Source organism: Cygnus atratus, chromosome 2 (assembly GCF_013377495.2).
Source record: "Cygnus atratus isolate AKBS03 ecotype Queensland, Australia chromosome 2, CAtr_DNAZoo_HiC_assembly, whole genome shotgun sequence".
Classification (NCBI taxonomy): domain Eukaryota; kingdom Metazoa; phylum Chordata; class Aves; order Anseriformes; family Anatidae; genus Cygnus; species Cygnus atratus.
The window spans coordinates 151,573,650-151,586,759 of NC_066363.1; the positions used below are offsets into that span (position 1 = coordinate 151,573,650).

The 13,110-nt window shown below is 44.7% G+C and overlaps 1 protein-coding gene across 1 annotated transcript in view; it reads right to left on the reverse strand.

Annotated features, from left to right (window-relative positions):
• ADCY8 (adenylate cyclase 8) overlaps positions 1 to 12,051 on the reverse strand; it is a 125,025-nt gene extending 112,974 nt beyond the window's left edge. The window contains exon 1 of the mRNA XM_035556245.1: positions 11,122 to 12,051. Within this exon, the coding sequence (XP_035412138.1) occupies positions 11,122 to 12,051 (930 nt within the window). The remainder of the gene's footprint in view (positions 1 to 11,121) is intronic.
• Positions 12,052 to 13,110: the final 1,059 nt, after the last annotated feature.

A 13,110-nucleotide genomic window follows, 5' to 3' on the forward strand; every position in this document is an offset into this window, starting at 1 on the left:
CAGGTCATTTAAGCCATGCTCCAGGTCCTAGGTGTTACCTAAATGAATCCTAACAAAATGCCTCTCTAAACTGCTCAATTATATTTCAGGATGAAGCCTCCCAGGCAAATTGTGGTTACCTACATATCTTTGTTGTTGTAAAGTTTCTCCTACCATCTAATGCAAATATTCTTTTTAGTAACTTAAGACCATCATCTCTCTTGTTAGCTATAGATGAAACTAAGAACAATTATTTTCTTCCTTTCTGTAGCTGCTTCTCCCATACTTGAAAGCTGTCACAGCTTCCCTTCAACTTTCTCTTCTCTAGAGTAATCCTCTACTCTGAAATCAATATGTTTAAAGATCATCAGTGCTTTGCTGGGAGAAGGCTAGTTACTGTCTTTTTAAAAGAAGGATAGTGTCAATTGCTCAAATATGGTCCTGACCGCCTAAGGGTAAACCTGCCTCCAGCTTACATTGGTAGCTAAGGTTGCTGAGGAAGCTGCAGTGAAACCACAGTTCACAGCTAGGCATCTCTTGTACCTCCTAACACTTATGTAACAATTCAACCAGTGAGGGAAAAGGAACGGTTGCCACTGGTGAAGAAGCTCTTTTTATCGATGGATAGAAGGGACATGTATTTACTGATATTCTTCAAACTTTTCCACCTGCAATGTTACTCATACCACAAGGATCTAGTGGGTGAAGACAGAATCATTCCCTGAAAGATTCACTAATTGTACATGTGCCTGATGTTTGCTATAAGCTTGTGCTCCAGGGCTGCATGATATCACCGGGTGGGGATGGTGATAAGCCCATAGACCATATTCCATGAAGAAGTGCTGTACCATGCCACATGATGACATGATACAAGCCTGCAGCTATGTCTCAGTGCAGGATTTGAGGCTGCAATGGACTGAAGTGGATGCAGAAGGCATGGCATGTATGCTAAAGAAGGTCTCGTACTGTGAGCACAGGAACCATGCCCTGCCCTAGCTGTGTGTTTTGTCCAGAATGAACAGTCCCAACTCTCTCAGCCTCACCTCATTGGTCAGAAGTTCCAGTCTTTTAATCATCTTAGAATGAGAGGATCATTTAGGTTGAAAAAGTCCCTTAAGATCATCAAGTCCAGCCATCACCTACCAAACACTACCATCCATCATCTAAGCCATGTCCCTAAACACCACATCCACACGTCTCTTAAATACCTCCAGGGATTGTGACTCCGTCACCTCCCTGGGCAGCCTGTTCCAACATTTAAACATGCTCTCCATGAGGAAATTCTTCTCAATATTCTAAATCTCCCTTAGTGCAATCTCAGATCTTTTCCTCATGGTCTATCACTTGTCACTTGAGAAAAGAGACCAAAAACCACCTCACTACAATCTCCTTTCAAGTAGTTGTAGACAGTGATGAGTTCTTCCCTCAGCCTTCTTTTTTTGCTCCACACTAAACAACCCCAGTTCCATCAGCCACTCCTCATATGTCTTGTTTTCTAGTCCCTTCACCAGTTGCCTTTCTCTGGACTCACTCTAGTATGTCCATTTCTCTTAAGCCCCTTAGTTTACAGAAGGTCAAAAATCCCACTGACTACCACCCTGTACTTTTAGGTCCCTAGATCACATATGAAAAATAGGCTATATGCCAGATGACTATCCAGTGAATAATTGCTATGACTGTCTATCCTTCCAGATTTTGTAGACCACAAAGTTCCTATAAGGTCTGTGAGAATTTTTGTATGTATGTCTTCATGATTTGTGATCTTTCCTTTCCTTAATTGTAGGATGCTCTAGCATTTTATTTTATTTATTTATTTTTTTGAGATTCTTTGGATTTTCACTATACGTTAAAGGATTCTATGTTCTGACTAGGGAATTTGAAAGTTCTTTGTAAATCTGCAACTGCTGAATCCATATAAGCCAGAAGAAGACAGTCTGATTTCTAGATTATAGTTTGAGTTTTTAATGATAGTAATTACGACAAACGTCTCTTAATTAATGGCGTGTGTATTTTCCGTTTTTAAATTACACCTACAAACTCCCTTTAAATATACACAAACTTTAGGAACATAGTAAATATTATTTTGACTTGCAAATGTAATTACTGAACCAGAAAGCAAGTTACAAAACAAAAACAACAAAAAAGAATAAATCATGAAATTCCACATCATTGCCTTTACTGGGTATTTGTATCTATCTAATATGAATATATGCAAATCTATGAAGTGGTTGGAAACTTTAGAACTTTAAATATGGGGTATTATCACTTTTGTATTAGACAGATTAGGGTAGATAGATAGGGTTAGTATAGCTACAGCCTTAGGAGAGAAGGGTTGACTGAATTCTGAAATGTGTCCTAACTTTGGCTAATTGTGTCCTAACTAATGTGTCCTAACTTTGGTTAATTATTTTTGGGCAGCAAAGAGCTCATCCAGAGACCTAGAAACTCCAGCCAATTTCACACAGCATGCAGGAAGGAGGAATTGCTTCCGGCCCAAGAGCTGACAGCATTTGCACAAGGATCACGATTTGATCTCTTGTTTTCCTTCAGTTCCATGTGAGGGAGTTTGAATCTATGGATCCATGTCAGGAAAGATCTCTATTAAGGCAACAAATTAATCCAGGTGGGAATGTACTCCATTCCAATCACTGAAACTGCTTCACTGTTTGGATGTGAAAGCAAGAGTCATGGGGTCATGAGAAGGACATCTGAGGAGGATGCTTACTCTGTAACCCATACACAGACCTGTATAAACTGTATGGCTTTTACTGTATGGACTAATGTAAAGAGATCACGGAGTCATTTATGATCTGGCTGAAGTAGAAGAGAATTATACAGAACCAGGCTTCTTTTTAAAAAAAGCTGAGTTATAATGAAACTATTACCACTACTTTCAGCACATTCATTTTTTAACAAAATGTGCGTGGCTGACAAGTCAGTAGTCTTCTTTTTACATCATGGAAGGTGATGGGCATGTTTTGCACAAAAATCTCAAAGCAATTGAATGTATTAGTCACATATTTGAGCAACTGAGAAAGGAAATTTTCAAATCAACTGAAGCACAGAAACATAAAGTGATGTGTGTGGGTCAGCACAGGCCATTAATAAATTTAGTGATGAAATGGGAATGATCCTCACTCCCAGTCCCTACCTGAAATCTGTGATGCGTACAACTCCTTCCTTTAAAAGAATATGCATGTCTGGCACATTACATTAGAACTGCGCTGAGCATGTGTGGGATGATTTCCACATCAATTATAACCCTATCTAGTATGCACAGGGAAAATATTAATACTAATAAACATTAGAGATACTTTAATGTATGACAGAGAATCACACAATAAAAGAATGTGTATATCTAGACCTAGTTCAGTTATCTAAGTAACTGCCATAAAATCTAATTTATTTCTTTAACTAAGATCCTTACTCCTTACTTGGTGCCTAATATAATATCACATAGTTCTTCTGCACTGATTGATTTTCCTGGTTATTATTATTTCTTATTTGCATCATGATGATACCTCTGGATTTATTGATGAAGTTTCTACCATGGTAGACCTAAGGTGAGCAGAAGAGAACAGATCACTCCATTCTTGAGTAGCTCCCAGGTAAACAAAGCAGAGGTGTGTGAACAAAGGAGAAATAGCAAAATACCTGGAGATTACATCCCTCCAAAGAAATAAACATTTTTTTTTCCTAATTAGGATTCTGCCTCTGTTGAAAGCTTCCATTGATTTCAATAGAGTGATTTCTGCATTTTATTTTTAAGGGACTGCACTGTTAGAAACAAAGGCAAAGATATTAAAAAAACAAATAAATCAAAAACTGTAATGATCAAGTCAAATTTGAAAACCAAAACTGAATAGGTAGAAGAATTGAATAACTCAGCTCATTCAAATATTCTTTCATCTATAACAGGGACAATTGTTCCTTAGATTAAAGCTAAGACTATCTTACAAAATGATAACACCAGCATCAGACTATTCAGGAGATACACAATTATTTGTTGGGGTACTGAAAAAAAAATCGTTTGAGTTCATTTTACTTTATTTTTTTATGATAATATGCTCCAGCCATTTCTCAGACTGTATTTTTTTATGATAATATGCTCCAGCCATTTCTCAGACTGCAGCACTGGTTAATTAATGGACTTGGCAGCCTTCCTCTCTCTTCTAAGGCTAACTGCGTGAAACCTTGCAGCAGCAGAAGCTGGTAAATGAAGTAGCAGCACTTCTTAAAATAGTTGCTTATAAGCAAAACTTGCATGAGGAAATATTACTCTGTCAGCCAATGACTGCCTGGCTTTGCAGTTCACCCTATGTACATTTCCTGATAATTTTTGTTCTAGATAATGCAGTACCTCACTTATATCTCTGTCTGCAGACTTGGGTGTTTGGAGAGATAAGAGTGACCGAGTTCACTCCAAGATATTCCTGGAGGACCTGGATGTCCATGTTTGTGCTCTCCTCCAGAAGAAATGCAGATTCAGAGCAATGTTTTCCCTAAACAGGGCTCTGAGAAATTATTTTCTTTGTTTACCTAAAGCTCCTAATGTCTGTGGGATTCCTTTCATTACACTCTGTGGGCTTTAAATCAAGTCCCTAAATCAAGGTGTTGAGAATTTCTGTGTCAGTCAGGTCCCAGTAAGGTTTCTTAGTAAGATCCTTAGTATCAAGAAATGCTGTGCAAGAACTCAGTACTTTCTGTGACTGATCCCTTTTGGCCAGCCAGGTCTCTTTTATCCCTGGTTTGAATGAGCGAGGCTAGCACCAGAATGATCAAAATTCACTGCACCAATAACAATGATTTGCATTCATCTCCCTTCTTGGGCCAGATTGCAACTCTACTATCTCTGCTGTGCTGGGGATGGGTACAAGCTGCACTGCACCAAGAACAGAGCAAATGAAACAGAGTTTTTCTCTGAAAGAGAAGTTAGAGATGAAACAAATTAACAAAAAACAAACAAACAAACAAACAAAAAAAAAAAAACCACCCCAGAAGCCACAATAAGGGATGTCGTGCACGTAATTTGCAAACACATGACTGCAAGAATTTAAGACAGAAATGTATGTTGAGTGCCACCATCCTCTAATGGGTCCTTATATGACACATGATAACCTATGGCTGAGATTGAGTATAAAATAGCCAGCACGGTGAGCAAGAGGAGAAGTAGCTAGGAGGGAACTATGAAAGACAGAGAATGTCTTAAAGCTATTATTTCCTTATGATTTAGAGTTTCACTATGAGGTTTTTCCCCTACACTTGGGATTTTCAGCCCCACATCCCCTTCCCCACTCCTCACCACCAAGAGTACTGTATCTCTTTGTTTGAATACTGAACTGGGCCTACCATTGTCTTTTAAAACATCTATAAATCTGTATAACAACATCTCAATGACTGGAGGCTCACCGTCATTCAATATTTCCTGCCTCCCTAAGGACTACCTTCCCTGTAGGCTCTGCTTGGTTTTGGGGAGCTGGAGGAGCAGCAGAAAAGAAAGCAGAGAAATTCTCTGGGAAAGATTCATCGGGTCAGAGAGAGGGAACCACAGTGTAGAGTCTGTCACTTGGGACATGTGCTTGAGGGAAAGATTTAATAGCATTATATAAAACACTAAAATGTTCAGCAAGGACATCAGAAAAGATGAATTTCTTAATCAGTTGGCTACAGATTCAAGATTTATTTATTTATTTATTTATTTATTTATTGGCACACCGAATCTTAAACTTTTATCTTCCTAGAAGAACAGCTTTCCATGGAGTGGGTAAAGGTTTTCTTTGGAAACTCTCTGAGGTAAGGAGTAGTGGATTCCAATCCCCATTGGAGTAACAGAGATTTAAACCTTGGCCTGCCACATCCCTGGAACTGCGTTTGTTACATAGAAGGAGAGCAAAAGCCCCTTCTTATCTGTCTCTAAAACATAAGGAAGACACTTACAACCATGAAATGTGTTTCCACTGGAACAGTGTTTGGATTCTGGCTTGGCTGAAAGGTGACTTTAACACTAAGTGGTTGAGGCACTTCACCAGATGCTCAGAAACAGAACTGTGGACAAGTGCGAGAACACTGTGCTTAAAGAAATGGGATGTTAGCAAGCTGCCTGCGGGGATGGGGTACTAGGCACCAGCTGAGTACGGGTTTTCATGTTTGGAATTTCCATTACCTTAAACATAATTTCAAAAACCTAATTCCTTTCTGTTTACTAAAATTCACTTTCTACATAAAATACTCTAGCTTTTCTTATGCTTAGCCAGATGTTCCTGAAATAAGGAAATTGGAGGAAGAAATCCTACCACTCATCAATTTCTCTGTCCTTTGGAAAGAGAATAATCCATTAAATGGTTCTCATTTTGCCCCTTCTATTTTCTGCACAGGTCACATCATTGACAGGATTGAAAGGTGCAGTAAGAGGGTGGAATGGAGATGTGTATCCCCTTCAGTTTCTGTACAGAATAATAAGGAACATTCCAGCATGATCTGTTGTTAAGTGTCAGCTGTAACTGCACTACTCCAGTGTGCAATTATTTTGTATTAGATGCTGCTGGTTTAGAGCTTATGCCTCTTTCTGGACCATGAGAAACTGTAAGCAAACAATAAACAAAAATATAAAAACAACTCAGAGGTGTTCTGATGGCACAAAAATCAAATCCGTCAAATCCAGCAAAGTAACTTTCATTGAGAACAAGTGCACTGACTACTTTGTAAACTAAAATTTACTGATAAAAGCAAGTTTCATTCATGTTTCTGCCTGAGTTCCTCCATTTTGGAGGAACTCTCTGAAGGTAATTAATCATCAAATTGTAAATATAACTAATACATTTGCCCTACTTAGCACAACAATGATGCAGCTGCTTCAGAGAAAAGTGTATCCAATTCTAATCTAATTATGCTGTGACCCACTGATACTGGTCGGGTGACGTTACAGGATATAAAAGGAAACTAGATCATATAATCCAGTCTAAAATCATAGAATCAGGTTATAAATCACCCACAGCTGACTATGGCAGAAAAAATGAATTGTAAATAATGGTATGGAAGCAACTATAGGGATAAAGGTAGTGAGATTAGATTCTGATTCTCAAATGGTAGCCAACTTTAAAATATCCTTATACATTACAGTTTTAAAAGATATTCCACAAGCATTTGGCAGAAATTTTGAAGAGATGAATGTGCTCGATAATTACTCATATGCTGATACCTATGATCAGATTTTAGAAATCATATAGCCGATATATGCATTAAAAAAGCTGTCATTTGCCATTGTATAATTATACAGATTCATCACTATAGGACTCTTTGTGGCTTCATGAATTCTGCCTTTTCCTCTTTTAGTAATAAGCAACCCTGAGAACGAGTTTTTGGGGAAAAAAATGATGCAAAAATCACTGCACTAATTCACAGAACTGCATAGACTTGGAAAGACAGATGCTATCCAAGGGAAAAGAATGAGTTTCCCCTGTCTTGGTATTACCTACTTTAAGGTTATTTCTAAATATATTTTTAAAGTTTGATTTAATATGCATAATTTCAAACTTGATCCTTCAAGACATCCATTATGCAGATGACTTAAAGGAGTAAGCTTACTGACTCCAAAGGAATTCACTCATATGAATGAGGGATGCATGGGCAGAGGCTTAAAATCCAGTGTATGCTTACATAATTCCGAGCTTGTCAAAACCCATGTCTATATTATCATCTGCCTACGTTATATAACACTAAGGAGCTTTGAGTTGTTTATTCTTCCCCATATGCCTGGAACACATATATGGTCTTAGAAATTTTGGTTCTTATATCACATTATGACCAAGAAAAAAGTTAGAATGAAAGTAATAAAAATGAAATGTTCCTTTGGGAGAATGTCAGAAGTAAGTATGACCCCCAGCAAAATATCTGATCAGGCACAAAAAATCAATGCACTTGTTTATCAGTAAGATCTTGTATTTCTCATTTGATTCCTGAGAGAATTAATACTTAAGTCAGTATCAGCATTGCCTTTACCTAAATCATGATGTCAGGACCTTTTTTCCTGTCTCTTCCCAGGTTGAGCAGCAGCACATTGCTCAACATTTTGCGCTGGGGTCAGCTGGGTTTCAGGCTGTTCGCATCTCCCCAGAAACACTGAGCAGTTAGCAAAATAGGAACCAGTGATTCTATGTTTGCTCTTTTCTTAAACAACAACAAAAAAATGTAGTTATGAGGTGTTTTTTCTCCTCCACTTTTACCTAGGATGTTAGTTCAGATTAATTTTGGTGATGTAAGGGAGGAAAACATCAGATAATCTCTTAAGTGTTACTGCAAGAGAAAATGGTGGACTGTGAGCATTCATAAAAATGAATATTTTGTTGAATTCAGCAAAAAGCTGAATGAGGCAGTACTGTGTGATTGTGTTCAGCATTACAAATGATTTAAACTGCTTGTGAATGTCTTTATCAATGAGACCTAAAATTAATTAAGAGATTAAGGGAAAACAGGTCAAAGTACTTGCTTTTCCTCTTGTATAAACTGTTGCAATTTTATCAGCTTAGGGAGATTTATAACAGATTTATACCTGTGTGGCTGAGAAGAGGATCTGGACAACTGTCCCCTTGCATACTAGTGGGTGCAGTAACAAGCTGACTCCAGGATATACAATTCTTTGTGTTCAGAATTGAGTTCAATGTTTTCTCTGCATGAAATCCTGGGCTCATCAAAATCAGTGGGAAACCCGTTATTTAGACTCATGATCTGAATTCTACCCCCTGGTTTTTCTTTCAAACTGCATACTTTAATTCCCAGATCTAGTTTAGCGTAACCAACTCCCCACATCCCGAGGCATAGAAAGATGGTCACAGGTATTGCTACATAATCACATGGGTTATTTAGACTTGTAAGGCTTCTCTGAAGGGAAGATGCAGTATTTTACTTGGGAAATAAGCCTTGTGATAAAAGTACTTTGCCTGTGAGATCAAGAAATGTGCATTGTCCCAAATACTTGCTATATATATAACTCTGATGACACGGTCTGCATTCACCTGTAGTTACATGCTACCCTTCATCAGCAGTACGAGCTCTCAATCGCCAACTCTTGAAAACCGCCAGGCAGGCTCCCACCGGGCCGCTGGAGGGAGCCCCCGGGCAGCTTCAGCACCGCGCTGGCGGACAGCGCCCGGGGGGCGCCGCGCATCTCCCGCGCATCTCCCGCGCATCTCCCGCGCATCTCATCTCCTCCCGCTCATCTCCTGCCGGGGGTTTTGTGCCCCTTGCACAAAAAGCCGCGGGGTGAGGAAGGATCCGGCCTCTCCCATAGCGGGGTGAAGGCAAAGGGCCGAAAGAGGAGCGTAATTAGGGGGAGATAATTGGACTCCGGGAGGGGGCTGGTGTAAATGGACAGTGAAGTGTGGCAATCCCCGCGGATCCTGCTAAGGAGATTTGTATACGGAGTTCATGAAGACAATCATCTGGCTGGTAATCTCTCTTTGTGCACCACTCAAAGGCAGTTCGTTCACACAGCTGGAAAGGTACTGGGCTGCGAAATGAAGATATTAGTATCTCTCCCAGGAAATGTCTTTGTTAAGGATGTCTGTGGGAAATGAGTGTGGGGGTGGGAGGACCAGCTAAACAGCCGTGATACCTGCGCATAATGAGACAGCAGTCCTTTACTCACAGCTCCGGGATAGGACGTGGAAGTGAATTAAGAAATGAGCATAACTCACACAGCTTTTGACCCAGCACTAACACCGGCAGTGCATGAGAGTGGGACACAGCACACAGCTGCAGTTCATTCATCAGCACGTTACCAAGAGCCGAGCAACAACTCTGCCCAGTCTAATTGCTTTACATCCACAGAGCTCATCAAGGCACAGCACACTGGGTCAGCTTCCCCCGAATCAGGGTGAGCCTGGCCACTGGGAAGTGAGGTCAGGCAGCCCCACAGCTCATGTGTGTGGAGGAAAGGCACAGACAGGGGTTACAGAAGTGCCGGGGGGTGAGGGATGTCGATGTGTCCCATAAGCCATCATCATCAACACTTCCAGGTGAAAGATCAGCCACCTCCCAGCTGCACATCCCGGCAGTCATGTAAACAATATGCCACCAGCAGTACATTCCTCTGCACCCTCCCTCCCTTGGAGATTATCTGCCAGTACCTCCACCCCCTCCTCACCGATTCCCTGGAGCTAGCCAAATGGAGATGATAATCTGCTGTGAAATATTGGTAGCACAGAGCTGTGACAATCTAGGAAGAGGTGGGGGGAAGGGGAGCAGCAAGAACCCCAGGATTAAGTTGCCCTAGAAAGACAACGTTTTCTTGCTTTGCAGGGGTTCACTGTGTCCTAGCTTTCCTGTGGAAGAAGCCAGGTAAGTGTAAAGTCAGGTCAGTCCCAATTTTAACAGGACTTGTCTTGCCCAGTGCCTCTCAACTGTTTGCACTGCACCACCAGTCCCCAGTATAACTGGTTACCTGTACTATACATCACTTCTAAGGATGCAGCACAGCATTTGTCCCATGACCAACAGCAAAACAGGTTTGTCAGTGCCCTCCAAAGACAACCCAGGAGCTCACACCCAACCTCCAAGGGGACCTTTCCCTTGATTTGGTTGGAGTATCGCTTTGCTCTCCTTGCAAAACGGCAATGTGCCCTGCTCCTTTCCCATAGCCCAGATCAAGCTGTACTCACACATGAAAGTCGTCCCAGGAGATCCAGAGTTAAAAGGCATGATCAAGTAAATGAGAAATGAGCAGTGGGAGAGCTTGGACAAGACAGAGTTATCTTTCCTATCTCATCCTATGCACCACTGCTGGAAGTAAGGGAGGGAAGTGACAAATGTCCCATCCTCCTGCCTTGTCCCAAAAAGCTGTTCCAAGGGACAACAGTGAAGTGAATGCATAAGCAGAGGGAACAGCGTGACCAGGAAACATCCCCCTCCCCAGCCTGAGGTGAAAACTCAATCCCCTGCTTCTCTCACAGGGCAAGGGAGTGATAGGCAGTGGGGGAGCGAGAGGGAGGGAGAGAAATTTGCCTTTTGCCTATGGACTCCCCCCTAGGCAGTGAGCCTCTGAGTACCTCAGTAAAGGGGAAAGGATCTCTTGGGACTCCCCACACCTCCTCTCACCCAGGGTGATGGGGAAAGAGGAAAGTTCCCACCCATTCCTCACCACAGTACCTGGTTGAGGGAAGTCACGGCCAACCTGGGGATAACCAGCTGCATGACGAGCTGCAGGACGGAGGTGACCAGCCCGGCCAAGATGGCCCAGGTGAGTGGCAGCGGGAGCATGCTGTAGGTTGCAAAAAGCGTGAAGAGCACATAGCCAATGCCATCCCCAAGGAGGCCACAGCCCAGGCCAGCCGCCAGGATCTGTGTGGCCATGGCCACCCAGGTGACCACACCGCTGTACTGCAGGTAGGTGTATGAGGTTGTGTCCTTCCTGACCACCACTAAGGCACAGATCACCACCTCGATGCCAGTGAAGAAGCCCAAGAGAATGCCCTTAATGGGGTCCATGGGAGCAGAGGCCAGAGTCAGGTGGAGGAACAGCAGGGTCAGCTTGGTCAGCACATCCAGGATGTTCATGACCACCTCGGATTTGCGCCGCTGGCCCAAGAAGTAGCGCTGATAAAGGCGCTCCAAGTCCCTGGACTTGAAGGAGTTGCGGAGCGTGGGGAAGATCACCCCGCGGTAGGTGTAGCCCCAGTTGAGGAAGAAATCGGAGTTACTGGGGGCACAGTCCAGGGGCAGGAAGCCCAGGTCCCCGCTGCTGCTCGTGCGCTCCGGGAAGACTTTGGTGCCTCCGTTGTTGTGGCGCTCGCCGCCCAAACTCCGGCCGGCCGACTGTCGCCGGAGGTGATGGTGGTGGTGGTGAGGGTGAGGGTGGTGGTTGGGGCAGCAGGTCTCCTCGGAGCTGAAGCCCTTGCCCCCACCGCTGCTGCTGCCGCCGCTGCTGCTGCTGTGCTCCTGGATGAAGCGCTGCTCGGTGATGTGGCGCACGGCCGTCTGCCACAGCAGGCGCTGGGGTCTGCTGCTGCCGGGGGGGGTCCTGTTGATGGTGTAAAGTTCATCGCTGTCGCTCAGGCACCGCACCTCCGAGAGCTCCATGGCGGTGACTGGCGGGGGGCAGAGCACCGGCGGGGGGTGGGGGTTGGAAGGAAGGAGGGGGGGACACGGAGGGGGGGGACCCGGGGGAGAGGGATGGAGCCGCGGGAGAGGAGGGAGGGGATGGAAAGGGTGGTGGGGGGGGGATCACATTTATAGGCAGGTCTCCGGGGCCGGCTGCTGGGCTGGCGGAGGGGCTGCTCTGCCGCTGGGGTCCGGCTCAGCGCTTGCGGCCCTCGCCCCTCGCCCGCTCCCGCGGCTCCCCGCGGAGCCGCATCCCGCGGAGCCCGGCTGCGGAGCAGCCCCGGAGCCCCGGCGGGCTGGGTGCGAGCCCCCCCGGGGGCGGCGAGCAGGGAGAGAGCCGAGCCGAGGGTCCGGAGAGGAGGAGGGAGGAGAGGAGCATCTACGGGAGCAGCCCCGCTGCCCGGCGGGCGATCCTCGGCCCCATCCCGAGGCTGGAGGCGCGGAGGGGCGATGGGGAGCCGCCTTGCCGAGAGCCGTTCACAGCGGGCAGCTCCGTTTTTGGGGAATGCCGGGGTTCCTCTCCGAGGTCTGGTCCCCGGGAGATGCTGTAATCCCCGCGGCTGCGGTCAGAGGGAACCCTGCGAGTGCGGGCAGGGGGGCAGAGGCGGCGGGGGTCGCGGGCATCCTCGGTCACGGCGTCGGAGCCGCCGGCCGGGGGCTGCCCGCCCGCATCCCCCCGGCGGCGGGGCATGCCCTGCCGGGCTCGCAGCCCCGGCTCAGAGGGGGGAGCCTCTGCCCGGGGGGGTTTCGGGGCTGCCATCCATCGCAGAGGCTCGGTTTGCTTGGTAACGAGGAAAAAAAAAGGGGAAAAAAAAAAAGAGGGAGAAAAAAAAGTGGGAAAAAAAGAGGCGGAAAAATAGAGGGGAAAATTAAAAAAAAAAAAAAAAAAGAGAGAGAGAGAAAACTAAAAAAGCTGAAGAGCGAGGAGTGAAAATCCCGCCCTAAACTCAGAGCCCTGCGAAGAGCGCTGGGAGCATCCCAACTTCTCGGCGGCACAAGGCAAGGAGGGCTTCGTCTCCGGGGCTTCCCCCGGCTGCA